Source organism: Rattus rattus, chromosome 14, assembly GCF_011064425.1.
Source record: "Rattus rattus isolate New Zealand chromosome 14, Rrattus_CSIRO_v1, whole genome shotgun sequence".
In the NCBI taxonomy this organism is placed as follows: Eukaryota; Metazoa; Chordata; class Mammalia; order Rodentia; family Muridae; genus Rattus; species Rattus rattus.
The window spans coordinates 48491819-48504409 of record NC_046167.1 but is presented as its reverse complement, the minus strand read 5'-3'; the positions used below and the strand labels follow the sequence as shown (position 1 = coordinate 48504409).

General features: G+C 42.0%; 1 protein-coding gene across 1 annotated transcript in view; it reads left to right on the top strand.

Moving 5' to 3' along the window:
- Positions 1–2699, top strand: part of Cdkal1 (CDK5 regulatory subunit associated protein 1 like 1) — a 267428-nt gene extending 264729 nt beyond the window's left edge. The window contains exon 9 of the mRNA XM_032884235.1: positions 2530–2699. Within this exon, the coding sequence (XP_032740126.1) occupies positions 2530–2628 (99 nt within the window). The 3' untranslated portion in view covers positions 2629–2699. The remainder of the gene's footprint in view (positions 1–2529) is intronic.
- The last annotated feature ends 9892 nt before the right edge of the window (positions 2700–12591 follow it).

Sequence of the window (12591 nt, the reverse complement as noted above, 5' to 3'; positions counted from 1 at the left end):
ACAAAAGGTATGTGTAGGCCGGGGATAGGGGGAGGGTGCAGCTCAGTGGAAGAAAATAAATTTAGCTTGCATGAAGTTTTTATGTCCCCCAAAATAAGATAAAAAGAAATAAAAATCAAGGTGGAAGGCACACGTGGCTTTGGGCTATCCACACTCACATAGAAAGGCCTCACAAAACAGCTCTTGCCATTTCTTACCCACCTGCCCGCGGTCTGTGAGGCTACTCAGCCTTCAGGCTCTTCCTACATTGATTGTTGCTGTGTTTCCCATCTTATCTCCACTAGGGCAATTTCCTTTCAGAGGGGGGAAATGCCCCAATGGGTTACATCAAGTCTCCCACTAAAGGAAGTGTTGGTATTTCTCTCTCTTTTTCTCTTTTGACTGAAGTGTAGCCAAGAACCATTCCACCACCTAAGTGGGTGTAAAGGAAGGAAAGAGAAAATCATAAGCTAAGGAAAACTTTGGTGGACAAGTGACTGTTCAAAAAAGATTCTGAGGCTCATAAGACAAACGTTTCACTGACTAAGGGAACTGTTTTCTATTTCCTTAAAGACATATCTCTGTTGTGCAGGCAAGAAGAAAAAGGGGGTTATGTTGGAAGCACTGCTTGACAGGGGGCAGAAGAGGCGGGAACTTGAGCAGGAAAGATGTCTATCAGTGGGCGTCAGAATGTGGCAATCAAGGCCGACTGATTGGAAATGATGCCTGTGGAATTCTTCCTCTCAAGATAGTTTTCCTACGGAGCTGTTCCATTTCACAACTGTGAGAGTGTATAAATGACTCTCACATGCAACTGTAATTATGATCAGATCCTGGCAGTCAGGGTGTGTGTGCTGGACACATAACATGAAGGCTCAGGAGTAGATGGCAGATACCTCCCTAGGCCTCATGGCTAATCACAAGGGCTCACTCAAACGGAAGCACCCCTGTTGCTTGTTCCTTGGACATCATGGACATTATGGGTCACATGCTTGACAGAACTGTAAGATATCATAGAGGTTGATTCCATGATGAACAAGAGATAACTATAATGAAAGAATTGTGTGTCCTTTCTACAAGACACATACATAGTATGTAAGTATGATCCCTATTCAGTCCCGGAGCAAAGGCACATCGAAAGGAGCAATACTTGAGGCATGCAGTTTGGTCATGCCAAGGTCATAGTCATGCATACAATGTGATCCTGAAACTAGATGTGCACGATTTATTTCTTTAAAATATACAAACTTTCAGGCTTATAGAAATGTTTGTGCAAAGATTGCCCTTGTATCAAAACTTGATGTATTAGCCTGGTATAGCAGAATACACCTTCAGTCCCAGCACTCTGGAGGTTGGAACAGTAGGATAGCAAGTTCCAGGCTAGCCTGGGGTATGTAGTGATGCCCTGTCTCATAAAACAAGCAAACAAACAAACAAAAAAAAAGATTTGCTGGGAAGATTTGGATTTCTAAATCTTTGGAGTTTGAGAGCACCTAAGAGGGAATGAGAGTCTGTGTACACATGCACGGACGTTTGGCAAGGAGGAAATATGAACTAGAAAGCAGATGTCACTACAGTGTGAACAGCCTCCGCCCTCTGACAGTAACAACCCATCTGTGTATGTGAGGTCCACGTGCACATGCTTGTGCACAGGTATATATGGAAACATATGAGCTACCGTGGCAAACAAGCTTCTTGTCAATGACGGTGAAGGGAGAACCGCATTTTCCTCCTTGTCATGGCCTGGGGAGCAAGCTTGAGAAGAGAGCCTCATGAGACGTGAAGGGCCTTGTCTCTTCAAAACTGCCTGTGAGGCTTCTGATAGCTCCATGCTGCTCTGCCTCAAGCAGGTCATGGATCCATTAAGCCATTATTTGTAGGGTGCATACTGTGTATAGGATGCTGGGTACTAGACTGTAGAACAGTTTTGTAATGAAGTGCCCTCCCACCCCCAGCTGCAGGCTCAAGCACACAAACTCAAGGTGTTCCAGGCAACCCAGTGCAGTGATGTCACTCAAGTAGATGCTAGTGCTGGAGGATCAGTTGGTGGCATTAAAACAGAGTTGAAAACATCCCATAAGAAACAAGCTAAGGCTTCTCTGTCCTCACTGTCGTTTTTAGGTGTGTTCTTAGAAATAGTTGGAGATGATAATTAGCTTTAATTACAAAACCTTCTATAACCACAGTTGTCAGCCTATTGGCTGTGACCCCTTTAGCAAAACTACTTACAAAACTACTATTTCCAAAAATACTTACATTATGATTCATAACAGTAGCAAACTTGTTTGTGAGGTAGCAATGAAATAATTTTATTGTTGGGGTCATCACAACATGAGGAACTGTATTAAAAGGTCACAACATTAAGAAGGTTGAGAACCACTGTTCTAGGAAGAGGTAGCCTGCCTGCTCCGTGGCAATTGAGCTATGTATCTATCAGTTGACTGGTGTCTGCTTGCACCAAGCTGTAGTCTATCTGTAGGCAGATAGAAAAATACACAGACATGTATTTTTTTGCTGTCAGCTCAAATATTTGTGTTTTTTCTTCCACAGAAAAAACAAAGAACAAAAGATCTATCTCGGGTGTTTCATTCCTACAACCCATATGATCACAAGGTAAGAGAAGCATGTGATTGGTATGTTTGGGATTAGAGTGTTCAATGGCAATTCCTCAAAACACGTAGGGGGCGTGCTTAGCTGTGATTGCCCCCATCCTAGATCTTCCTAAATGGAGAGCACAGGTTCCACTTCGTATGGCACAATTTGAAACACACTAACAATTGTATTTGTATTTCTGTTTTAAAGTGTCTTATAAATTAAACAGAAAATTTCTGTTTATGAACTGAATTGCTGGCATTTTTCTCAAGTTGGAATGTACTTTCATGGGGGCCAGAGCTGTTGATGTCCTGTAGAAGTTCTTACCCAACATGCATGAAACCCCTGGCTCACCCAGCTCTGCCCCAAAACAAAGGAAGTCCACTGTGCATTATTCATGAAGAGTTGAAAGATTGGGTGTTCTCTTGAGATGGAGGTGGTGATTACTATTTTAGTTGACCAGTGTTTTCTTTTGAAATGCTCTGGTGAGTGACCCAGGCTTTGGAATTGGTAGAGACAAGCGAACCCTTTACTATCAAATCTCGAGTTTCTGTTGTTCTGATACCTTCTATGCTAAACGGACAGTATGTACAAGAAGCAGCTCATGCCTGACATCTGAAATGCCCTTCCAAGACCACCGAGGTGAAGACCAAGGTGTAAGGTCTCTCACACTCCCTCCTGCTGCTCAGTAAAGACCTATAGCCCTTCCTGTACAGGTTATGCCCAAACTTTCCACCGCATGCATTTGAAGAACTTCCATGTGTGTTTTTACTTATAAGCATTTCCCCACATGTTTGTCAAAGACAAGGACTTCTTTAAAAAGTACACAAATCAGGGATTGTAGAGATGTCTCAGAAGTTAAGAGTATTGGTTCCTCTTCTAGAAGACTCTGGTCCAACTCCCTGAGCACACATAGTGACCCACAACCATCTGTTTCTCCCATCCCAGGATATCCAGAGCCCTCACCTCACTTCCGTAGGCACTGCCCACAGGTGGTGTGCAAACATACATGCAGGCAAAAGGCCCAAACACCTAAAATAAAAATATACTTTTTAAGCTCAAAATTCATATGCTGGGGGCCAATATTAGAACTCCACATCACTCCTAACACTCCACATCTTCATGGTGAAACACATCACAGGTTTTCTTTCTGAGGTTTGTATGCTGTGAACTGTTCCAATAAATTTGTTAATTAGAGATGATTTCAGAAGAAGACAAGCAAACAAAAAAAAATCATACAGTTGAAATGTTACTATAAATATGAGTCTTTACCTATGAACTTGCTGGCAGACATGGTGGGAAGTTTTCAGCCAGCAAAAATAAGTGATATGAAAATCCCTATTCCTCAATTGAGAATAGATAGATTCTAGAATCAAGAGACAAAACAAATGTGCCAATAGGTGGGACTTCAAAGAACTTAAGAGTTTCTAGTGTGTAACAAGGGACTAATTGACTCAAGATTTTGCTTGAGTTGTCTGAATTATTCCTACTTCTATTATTTTTAAAATTCACAGATGAGGGAAATTCCTTTTTTCTTTTGCTAGAACTCTTAATGGAGCCTACCCTGTAGCTCGATCTGTAGCTCCTACTGGCTTCCTCCTCATTTCCTTTGTGGCATTGTACCAAAGTTGCCTCAGAAGATTTTGGATTCATCTTGTGAGGACTTCACTCTCCTACAAACCAGTTGTTGGCAGTGAAGACTTGAATAGAAATGCTAGATGGCTTCCTTTTGATCTCTGCTCTCAGATCACTTGTAAATTATTATGAGGGCTAGCCTGCTACGTGAGTTGTTTTGAGCCTATAAGTTGGTCTGTCTTTTATTCTGTGTTTGTAAAGAAGGGGGAAAGGGTTGTAGGCATCTCCAGGGCCCCTTAGTAGCCGCCTCCCATTTTTTTAAAGCTTTATGTAAGCAGATCTTAACCAAATTATTTTATTTTGTCATTGACTGTAATGTTTACAAAGCCATAGGAAGCCATGTCCGTGTACTGTCTTCTCCATCTTGTGTGTGCTTCTCCCTACCATAAATAGAATAATAGTCTGTGTTTCACACTACTTTATCATTTTAATTATCCAATTACAGTCAGGCAAATCAGTTTTCTAGATAGATAGGTTTGAGTATAAAATATTTTATAAGATATGGTTGAAGTTGATTCAGACATCTCATGGATTTCTGGAGTGATCTTTAGAAAAATAGACATGTGTATTGTAAATGAAAGCTTACATAAAATAAAACATTGCTTGTCTGGAAACTGCTTTAAAAAAATTCCAAGCAGGGGTGGAGGGGGAACATGGAGTGAGCTGGACCATGTGTTGGCAATTATGGGACCTGAGTGACAGCTTTGTGGGGGCTCTTCTGTGTATTTTACTACATGATCGAAACTTTCCATAATGCTAGAGACAGGAGAGTAAAATAAACGTAGGCCTGGGCTGGAGTGTGAGTGTTCTCATATTCATCTCTCTCTGGCTATGCTTTCGAGGTTAATGTTCCCCTTGATGTCCTTGAAGAAGGGAAACAGCGTTTCAGTGCTGGGTTCTTGATGCCGAGTGAACTCAGGAATGGGACTGCTGTGCTTCCGCTGATGTCGGTTCCTGGGAGTTCATCCCAGGTTAGAGCGGGCCAGGGAAGTGATAGCCTTGCCCACTGCTAAGTGCTAAACTTGTCATCTCAGAGAATAGTGAGTGTTCCTAGTCTAGGGAGTCGGGTGTGTTCCCTGTCCCCCACCCCTTCACCACAGCCAGGCCAGTTCCTGCCTAAGCACAGGTGAGGAAAGTCACCAGGTTAGAGAAACATGCTGCTCCAGGGAGGCCATCTCATTTTGTAATCACATTCTAAAGCTTTTGTGTAGGTAGCAAAATGGTCACTTGGTTTTTCTCTTAAATGCTATTGCCAAAAGCAAGCAGAGCTGAACAGCAAAATGTGCACCTGAATGGATGTTGGGAAACATTGCTTAGCTAGAAAATGGTGCTGGGGCCTGGAGAGCTTCATTTTGGAGGGCTTTCTCTTCATTTAAAAAATGATGTTGACAAGAATTTTTACAATAGTAACTTTTTTGAAGACCATATAAATTTATTTGACCAATGCATATTATCTTTTATCTATTCTGATTGAAGGGAACTTCAGGAGAGGCAGCCCAAAATACCAGGGAATCTAGTTATATTTTATCCGCTATTCTAATATCTAAAGCTTATAAGTTCTGAAAATAGCATACTAACTGTCAGGAGAGGTTACCCACATGCAGGCCTTCCAGGGTGCACAGTGTCAATCCAGAACTGAGTTTTCCTCTCCATAAGTCACAGGGAAGTCAGAGCCGGATATAATTAAGATAGTCCTATTAACGGCATGCCAGCTAACATGTGGAGTGTATCTTTATCCTGAAGAAAACATTACACACATGAAAGATGCATTTCTCTTTTTCCTTCTCTTTGCCTTTCTTTTCCTTGTTAGATTTTATCAGAATTTAGATTTTTATCGGAATTTATGTGCTCAGGGGAAATTTAGGTTTATTAGCTGAGCATAGATGTTTATAATCTGCTAATGTACAAAAGTTGTTGTGAAATATGAAACCACTTTGAAAGGAAAAAGTTAGAAAACTGCAGGTCTGCAGCAGCTTTTAACATCTGCTAAGCTAAGTTCTAAACCAGTTCATCTAAATGAATGAACCTGTTTCCCCACCAAGGGCCTCTCTATTGGGCTGTCACTGTCACACTCTCTAGCTTTCGTGAGGCCTGTTTTGTCTTTCCTATAGCAGCCAGCTATATTAAGAATTTTTCTCTATACATCGATGTAAGCTGATGGACATGCCTCAGGCAAAAAGTCAGTATACATCTTCTGCATTTGTGGCTTTTTCTTTGTCCTGTGATGATGGCTATTATTTAATATGTATTTCAACAAATTGAAAACAAATTCACATGTCCCAGAAAATAGCAGTGTTTGAATGCACTTGGCAACTTCCTCTCAATAGGAAGAAAATGAACACCAGTGCTCTCTTCAGCACATGCTCTTGCTTAACTCAAAATATAACTCAGAATTGGCCAGAGGGCCAGCCTGGCCCCGAGTACTCAGAGGATTGTGTAAATCCCCCCCCCACCTCATCCACCAACGTCTGTCCTTTTATTTACATCCACTCTTCTACCAATGCACATGTCTGCCTGCCCAAAGTGCATAGTCAGCCGCAGCAGCAATTTCGAAACAGGTAGGTACTGCCTAAGAGTCCAGAGCTCTGGGAAGAAGTGGCAGCCTACAGAGGAAAGGAAGAGCTGGCTAAAAAGACAGAGCCCCTGACGTGCAGCTGCCAGGACCACTTAATTTAGCCCCCAAGACCCAGATATCCTAATGCATTCTAAGAACCCCAGGGCTAATCATTAGGATTAGCTTATATCAGGAAACACAATGATTGACAACAGGAAGGATGCATATATTCTATCTTTGGAAATATTGGTGTTTTAGGGGAAAATGTACTTGTCTTAAAATCCTTTGGGGCTAGCTCATTCCTGGAAGAGGGTCAAGTAGGTGAAGTATTACCATAGAGAGTTGGAACATGCGTGAGTGGTTAGGGGCAGGGACCGCAAACATGAGTGAACATCAGAGCTGATCATGTCAACCAGTGTGGCCAACACTAAGGATTTATAAAGCGGGTACTGTAAAACATATGCTGTTTTTAAAAGTATGAAGTTTTTATCTCAAAGACTGAGGGGTGGTAGATAGATAACTCAGTTGCTAAAATGATTGCTGTGAAAGCACAAGGATCTGAGTTCAATCCCCAAAACCCATGGAAAAATACTGTATGGTAGCACACACTTTTAATCTCAATGCTTGGGCTCAGTAGCCCATCACCTAGCCTATTTGGTGACCTCTAGGTCAGTGAGAGACTAAATCTCATAAATCAATAAAGGTAGAAATCTCTGGCAGCTGAAGATGACCTCGGGCCTCCACAAGCATACGCACCCATGTGCACGGGTAGCACAGGTACCACACATAGGTGCACCCATACAAATGTGGGTCTGTGTGCACACACATACCTATGGGAAGACTGGTCCAGTAACTCGTTAGCTAGCTCAGTGGTACAGCTCTTTCCTTGTGCGCATAAGGCTCTTAGCTTGTTCCTGGCATCACTGCTGTTTCTCCCCACCCCTACCCCCCAGAACCAAAAGATTACTCTAGACCTAACATGGCATAGTTGTAATGATGTATTAGTATATTTTAGTTGTGTGTCTGTATACATATGTTTTCATGTGTATGGGTATATGTGTGAGTGTTCAGACATGCATGCACATGTGTGCAGAAGCAAAGTTGATGGTGTCTTCTTGGTTACTCTCCATTTTATGCATCGATTCTCTCAGTGGACCTCTCACTGAACTAAAGCTGGCCAATTCCAGTTAGTCTGGCTAGGCAGCTCACATGGGGACCCATGACATCTGTGTGGTCATGTCATCACATCTCCCAAGCTGTGTGTAGGTTCTAGGGGTTCCTCTGGCCCTCACACTTGGATGGCAAGCACTTTATCTACTGAGCCCAGCCCAAGCACAGGTTTGTCTTATTATCTCACTTTATAGGTGTGTATAGGTTTTGCCTGCATGTGTGTTTGTATGCAGTGTGTCAAAAGAGAACATGCGATTCCCCTGCAACTAGAGTTACAGACGGTTGTGAGCTGCCGTGTGCGTCCTGGGAATTGGACCCAGTAGATCAACCAGAGCTCTTAACCACTGAGCAACTTCTCAGCACAGCCTATTTTTTCTTTTTACTAGAATACCAAATATACAAAAAAGTTTATTTCAATAATCCACACTTCCTAAGACTACCTTAAGAACTAATTATACAAACATGTCTGGGAACCTTGTCTACCAGTGGTCAGTGAAATGTTTTACAGTAAATGTATAAATGTGAGGCGAAGTTCCATCAGCTCTGCTTTGATCGGAAGTTACAGGGGAAGTCTGCACCAACAATCTTGGGCTGTGCTACTGTCCTTTCTTACCCAAGGTGTTAGATACTTTGGTGACATCAGTTTCATAAATGCTTGCATCATACTTATAAGCAAAATATACAGCCTCATCTCAGAAGCAATATATTGATGTCCATTAATCAGATTGTGTAGCGATGCAAAGCAGCAAGAGTCCTTTCACCTGGCTTAGGTACCCAGCTCCTGCTGTTTGAAGAGTGATGGCAACCTGGAGGCAGCCACAGTGTTGTCAAGCCCTCAGCCCCTCCCCCACACGCCCACATAACACAGCATCAGAGAGAGAGAGAGAGAGAGAGAGAGAGAGAGAGAGAGAGAGAGACATGGGATTTGGATCCCTGCCTGCTGGCCCTACAGAGCCTCAAGCTATCTGCTGTCTGGAAATAGCAAATTCAGTTTTTAATTGATCCGGCACTCTCTGGTAGCCAGATTTCTCATGGCATGTGCAGATAAAGAAACAAGTTATTGATCTGGCACGTTGATGTCATGCTTAAAACAGTTCTGCAGCAGCTTGCCCAAAGTCATTTGTGCATGTGACTCTGTTTTCCATCTTTGGCAAAGATGGAAAATGCTTTTAAAAGTAATCTTAAGGATGTTGCTAAATATCAGGTGATTTTGAGTGTCTGGCTGACGGTATGTCCTTACTGTTGCATTGACACACATCCTTATACACAAGTCACACTTCAGCTGTAACCTCAGAATATAGGGATGTGAAACTTCAAGAAAAGATTAAACTCATTCCCTCAATTCCCATCTAAAGACAAACAAATGATGACCCGGCCTCAGAATAAAGCCGAGGTCACATGAACAGACCTTTGAATATAAAACCTGCTTCCATTTATTGAAATGCTTTCCTTCCGTAGATGGCCATGTGATTGTCACCACGTTTGCAGCCATAGCTCAGCTGTTTCCTTCTTTCATGGACTGTCTAACCTGGGCTAACCTAATCCAAAAGCTCTAGCCTCCTTTTAACTGTATCATATCTAAGTAGCAGGTCATGTTTCCCTGAGCCTAACTTTGGTATTATATGTATATATTTTCCTTTAAATGGGATATTAACATTAAACATATTTTATATATTAGTCTAGTTTATTTTGCTACCATAGCTGCAGGGATGGGTAGGTAAAACTTGCACCCATGGCAGTGATTTTCATGCTCTGAAAATGATGTGCCCAGAGACCCACAGATACCAGAATGCTACTCTGCAGGCTGGATGAAGAATTTACAATGAGAATGAAAGCCAAAGAGATCTTTATTATGGCCATGGGTTATAATAAAGCAACCGTTAAAAGCCTACCATGTAGCTGGCACCTCTCTCAGAACTTTGCATGCACATAACTTACTCAACCTTACACTAGTTCTTGAAAGGGAGCACCCTTGAGCCAGGGGGATGGGCGGGGTGAGGGGATGCCTGCTACACAACCCCGGTACCTAAGTCCAATCCCAGAAACCATGTAATGCAAAAGGAGAAAGCTGATTCTAAATGTTATCCTTTAACACTTATTCTGGGGCATATGTGCCTACATATGCACTATACATGATTAGATAGATAGATAGATAGATAGATAGATAGATAGATAGATAGATAGATAGATAGATAGATAATCACACATACTATAAACAATAGACAGAAATGATAGATAGATAGATAGATAGATAGATAGATAGATAGATAGATAGATAACAGATCACACATACTATAAACAATAGTTAGACAGAGAAATATAAACATAATTTTAAGGTTGGGATTCCTGTACCCTGCGCTGCCCATGAGGAACTTGAAATGCAGAGAGGTTAGTAACTGTCATAGGCTACAAAGCTAATTTTCTTGCTCCAGAGTGTATGCCCATTAATTACCTCTGTGGCATGAATAATTGGAAATCTAGACAACAGGTAGATTGGCAAACACGACTTCCACTCAGGGTTGACATGGCCCTCTTTCCGTCTCTCTCCTTAACTCCAAATCACAGTCTACATAGACGTATTAACAGAATAAGAACCAGAACAGGTTCCCAGCCCGATTAATTCAAAGTCAGCCTAGGAAGGGGAAACATACTTAAGCTGGGGATTGGGGCTATTTTGTTAGAGAAGCTCGCCAAGGGCTCTTAGCCATTGCCGGGCATCCAGATCCTCATAGTGCATTGTCCAACTTACTCCTTTGGCTCTCCTCATGGGACCTATGGAGGTAAAATGTCAGAATGGTCTCAGACCCAAAACACAGGAACTGTCCAAGCAGAAAAATGGGCAGAGCCAGAGCTCAAGAACCTAAAACACTGAGCAAAGCTGAGGAGACTCATGATTCGTGGATCTTGGAAATGACAGCAGGGCAGTGTAGGAGCAGAGAAAAAAAATCTTCCCTGTCCCTTACACACACACACACACACACACACACACACACACACACACAATGCAGATTCTGTTTGCATTGTGCATCTTGTGAATAGAAAATATTTTCATGGACCAACAATTGATTCTTTGGTGGCTTTCTATGCTATTAAGACATAATTTCAGTTCTCAGAGCACTGTTGAAGTGTACATGAGAACACCACTCTCTGGAGAGTGTAGCAAGAGAATTAGGAGATATGGGAGAAAGGAAAAGTTCACCCTGACTCCCTTTTATGGGTTATCCCAAAGGAGTTGCAGTAATAGAGGAACACCAATCACAATCAAAGTGTTGTGTATTTTTTTTAAGTCCTGATTCTAAAACTTGATTGAGATGTTAGTTCCTATGTTTCAAATTATTTATCAACCCTGAAAGCCTCTGTGACTCCTGTCACTGGTGATTTACTGCTTCTACTGCTTCTACTGCTTCTGGCATCCTGTGGAGAGGAGTTGCCTTGGGCCCAGCACCAGGGTCTGCCTGTCGCTCCCTGCTCATCTCTGCTGCTCAGGTCACTAGAGCTTACTCTCCGCCTTGATGACCTGTATCTAGTCAGTCTGGGTAGCTATGATTTTTCTCTCATCACAATGCCATGGTCTCAATGCATACCCTACCCCTAAACCAATTTTTTCCACATCTCCCCAACCTTATCTATTATACTCATAAACCTTACTTGTCCCCGGTCAAATGACAGATGCTGTCACCCCAGCATTCACTCACTGTGGTAGACCCAAAGTTGTATGCAGGGCTTCCAGAGTCTGCAAATTAGAACACGAAGTACCCAATTTAATCACAACTTCAGGTAAATAGTGAGCATGTTTTAGCATACGTGTAATTGCATGAGTTCCGTGTGTCGCATTGTTTAGTAGTTGCACTAAAACATTTACTCATTGTTCTTTCTGACATAGATATCAGGCTGTACATGTGTCTTCCTTTGCCAGCGTGCACTCCACATGGCTTACACATTTCACTTGGGCAGGTTGAATCAAAACATTAGGAAGGAGAACATTTAACACAATGGAACAGAATAAGACTGATTTTCAGGGCCTGGCTTATGCGTCAAGTCCACTTACTGATCGTGCAAGGTCTTGGGTTCTATTCCTATCACTCACCTTGGGCAGCTTACAACCATGTGAACTCTAGCTCCAGGCCCTCCAGTGCTTTCACTCTCCTCAGGTCTGCACAGATACATGCAACCCCCACCACATATGTACGTAGACAGACAGACAGATAGACAGACAGACAGACAGATAGATAGATAATAGTAGATAGATAGATAGACAGACAGACAGACTGATTGATTTCAGACCTTCCCTTCATTCATTTCCTGCCTAGAGGACCAAGTGACAGCTAACAAATGTCAGACACAGCTTATTAAGCATATACTCGTATTTTTTAAGGAGAGAAAACAACTTACTAAACTCGGACTCTCCCAAGATTTAGGAAAACATTGACCTGGAAAATCTTTGTGAAAAGTTTCTCGAAATTATAAGGAAAAATTAAATTAAAACATGCTGTTATCATATTTTAAAGAAAGGTGAATTTTAACTACTTCCCCTAGGATAGTATGCTTTGCTTTTCAAAAATGCAGCTCACCATAAAATAAAATTAATGACTTTTAGCTGTTTATTTTATTGGGATGTGCTGGAAATCCCTGACAGTGCCATGTCACAGGCATACACTCGA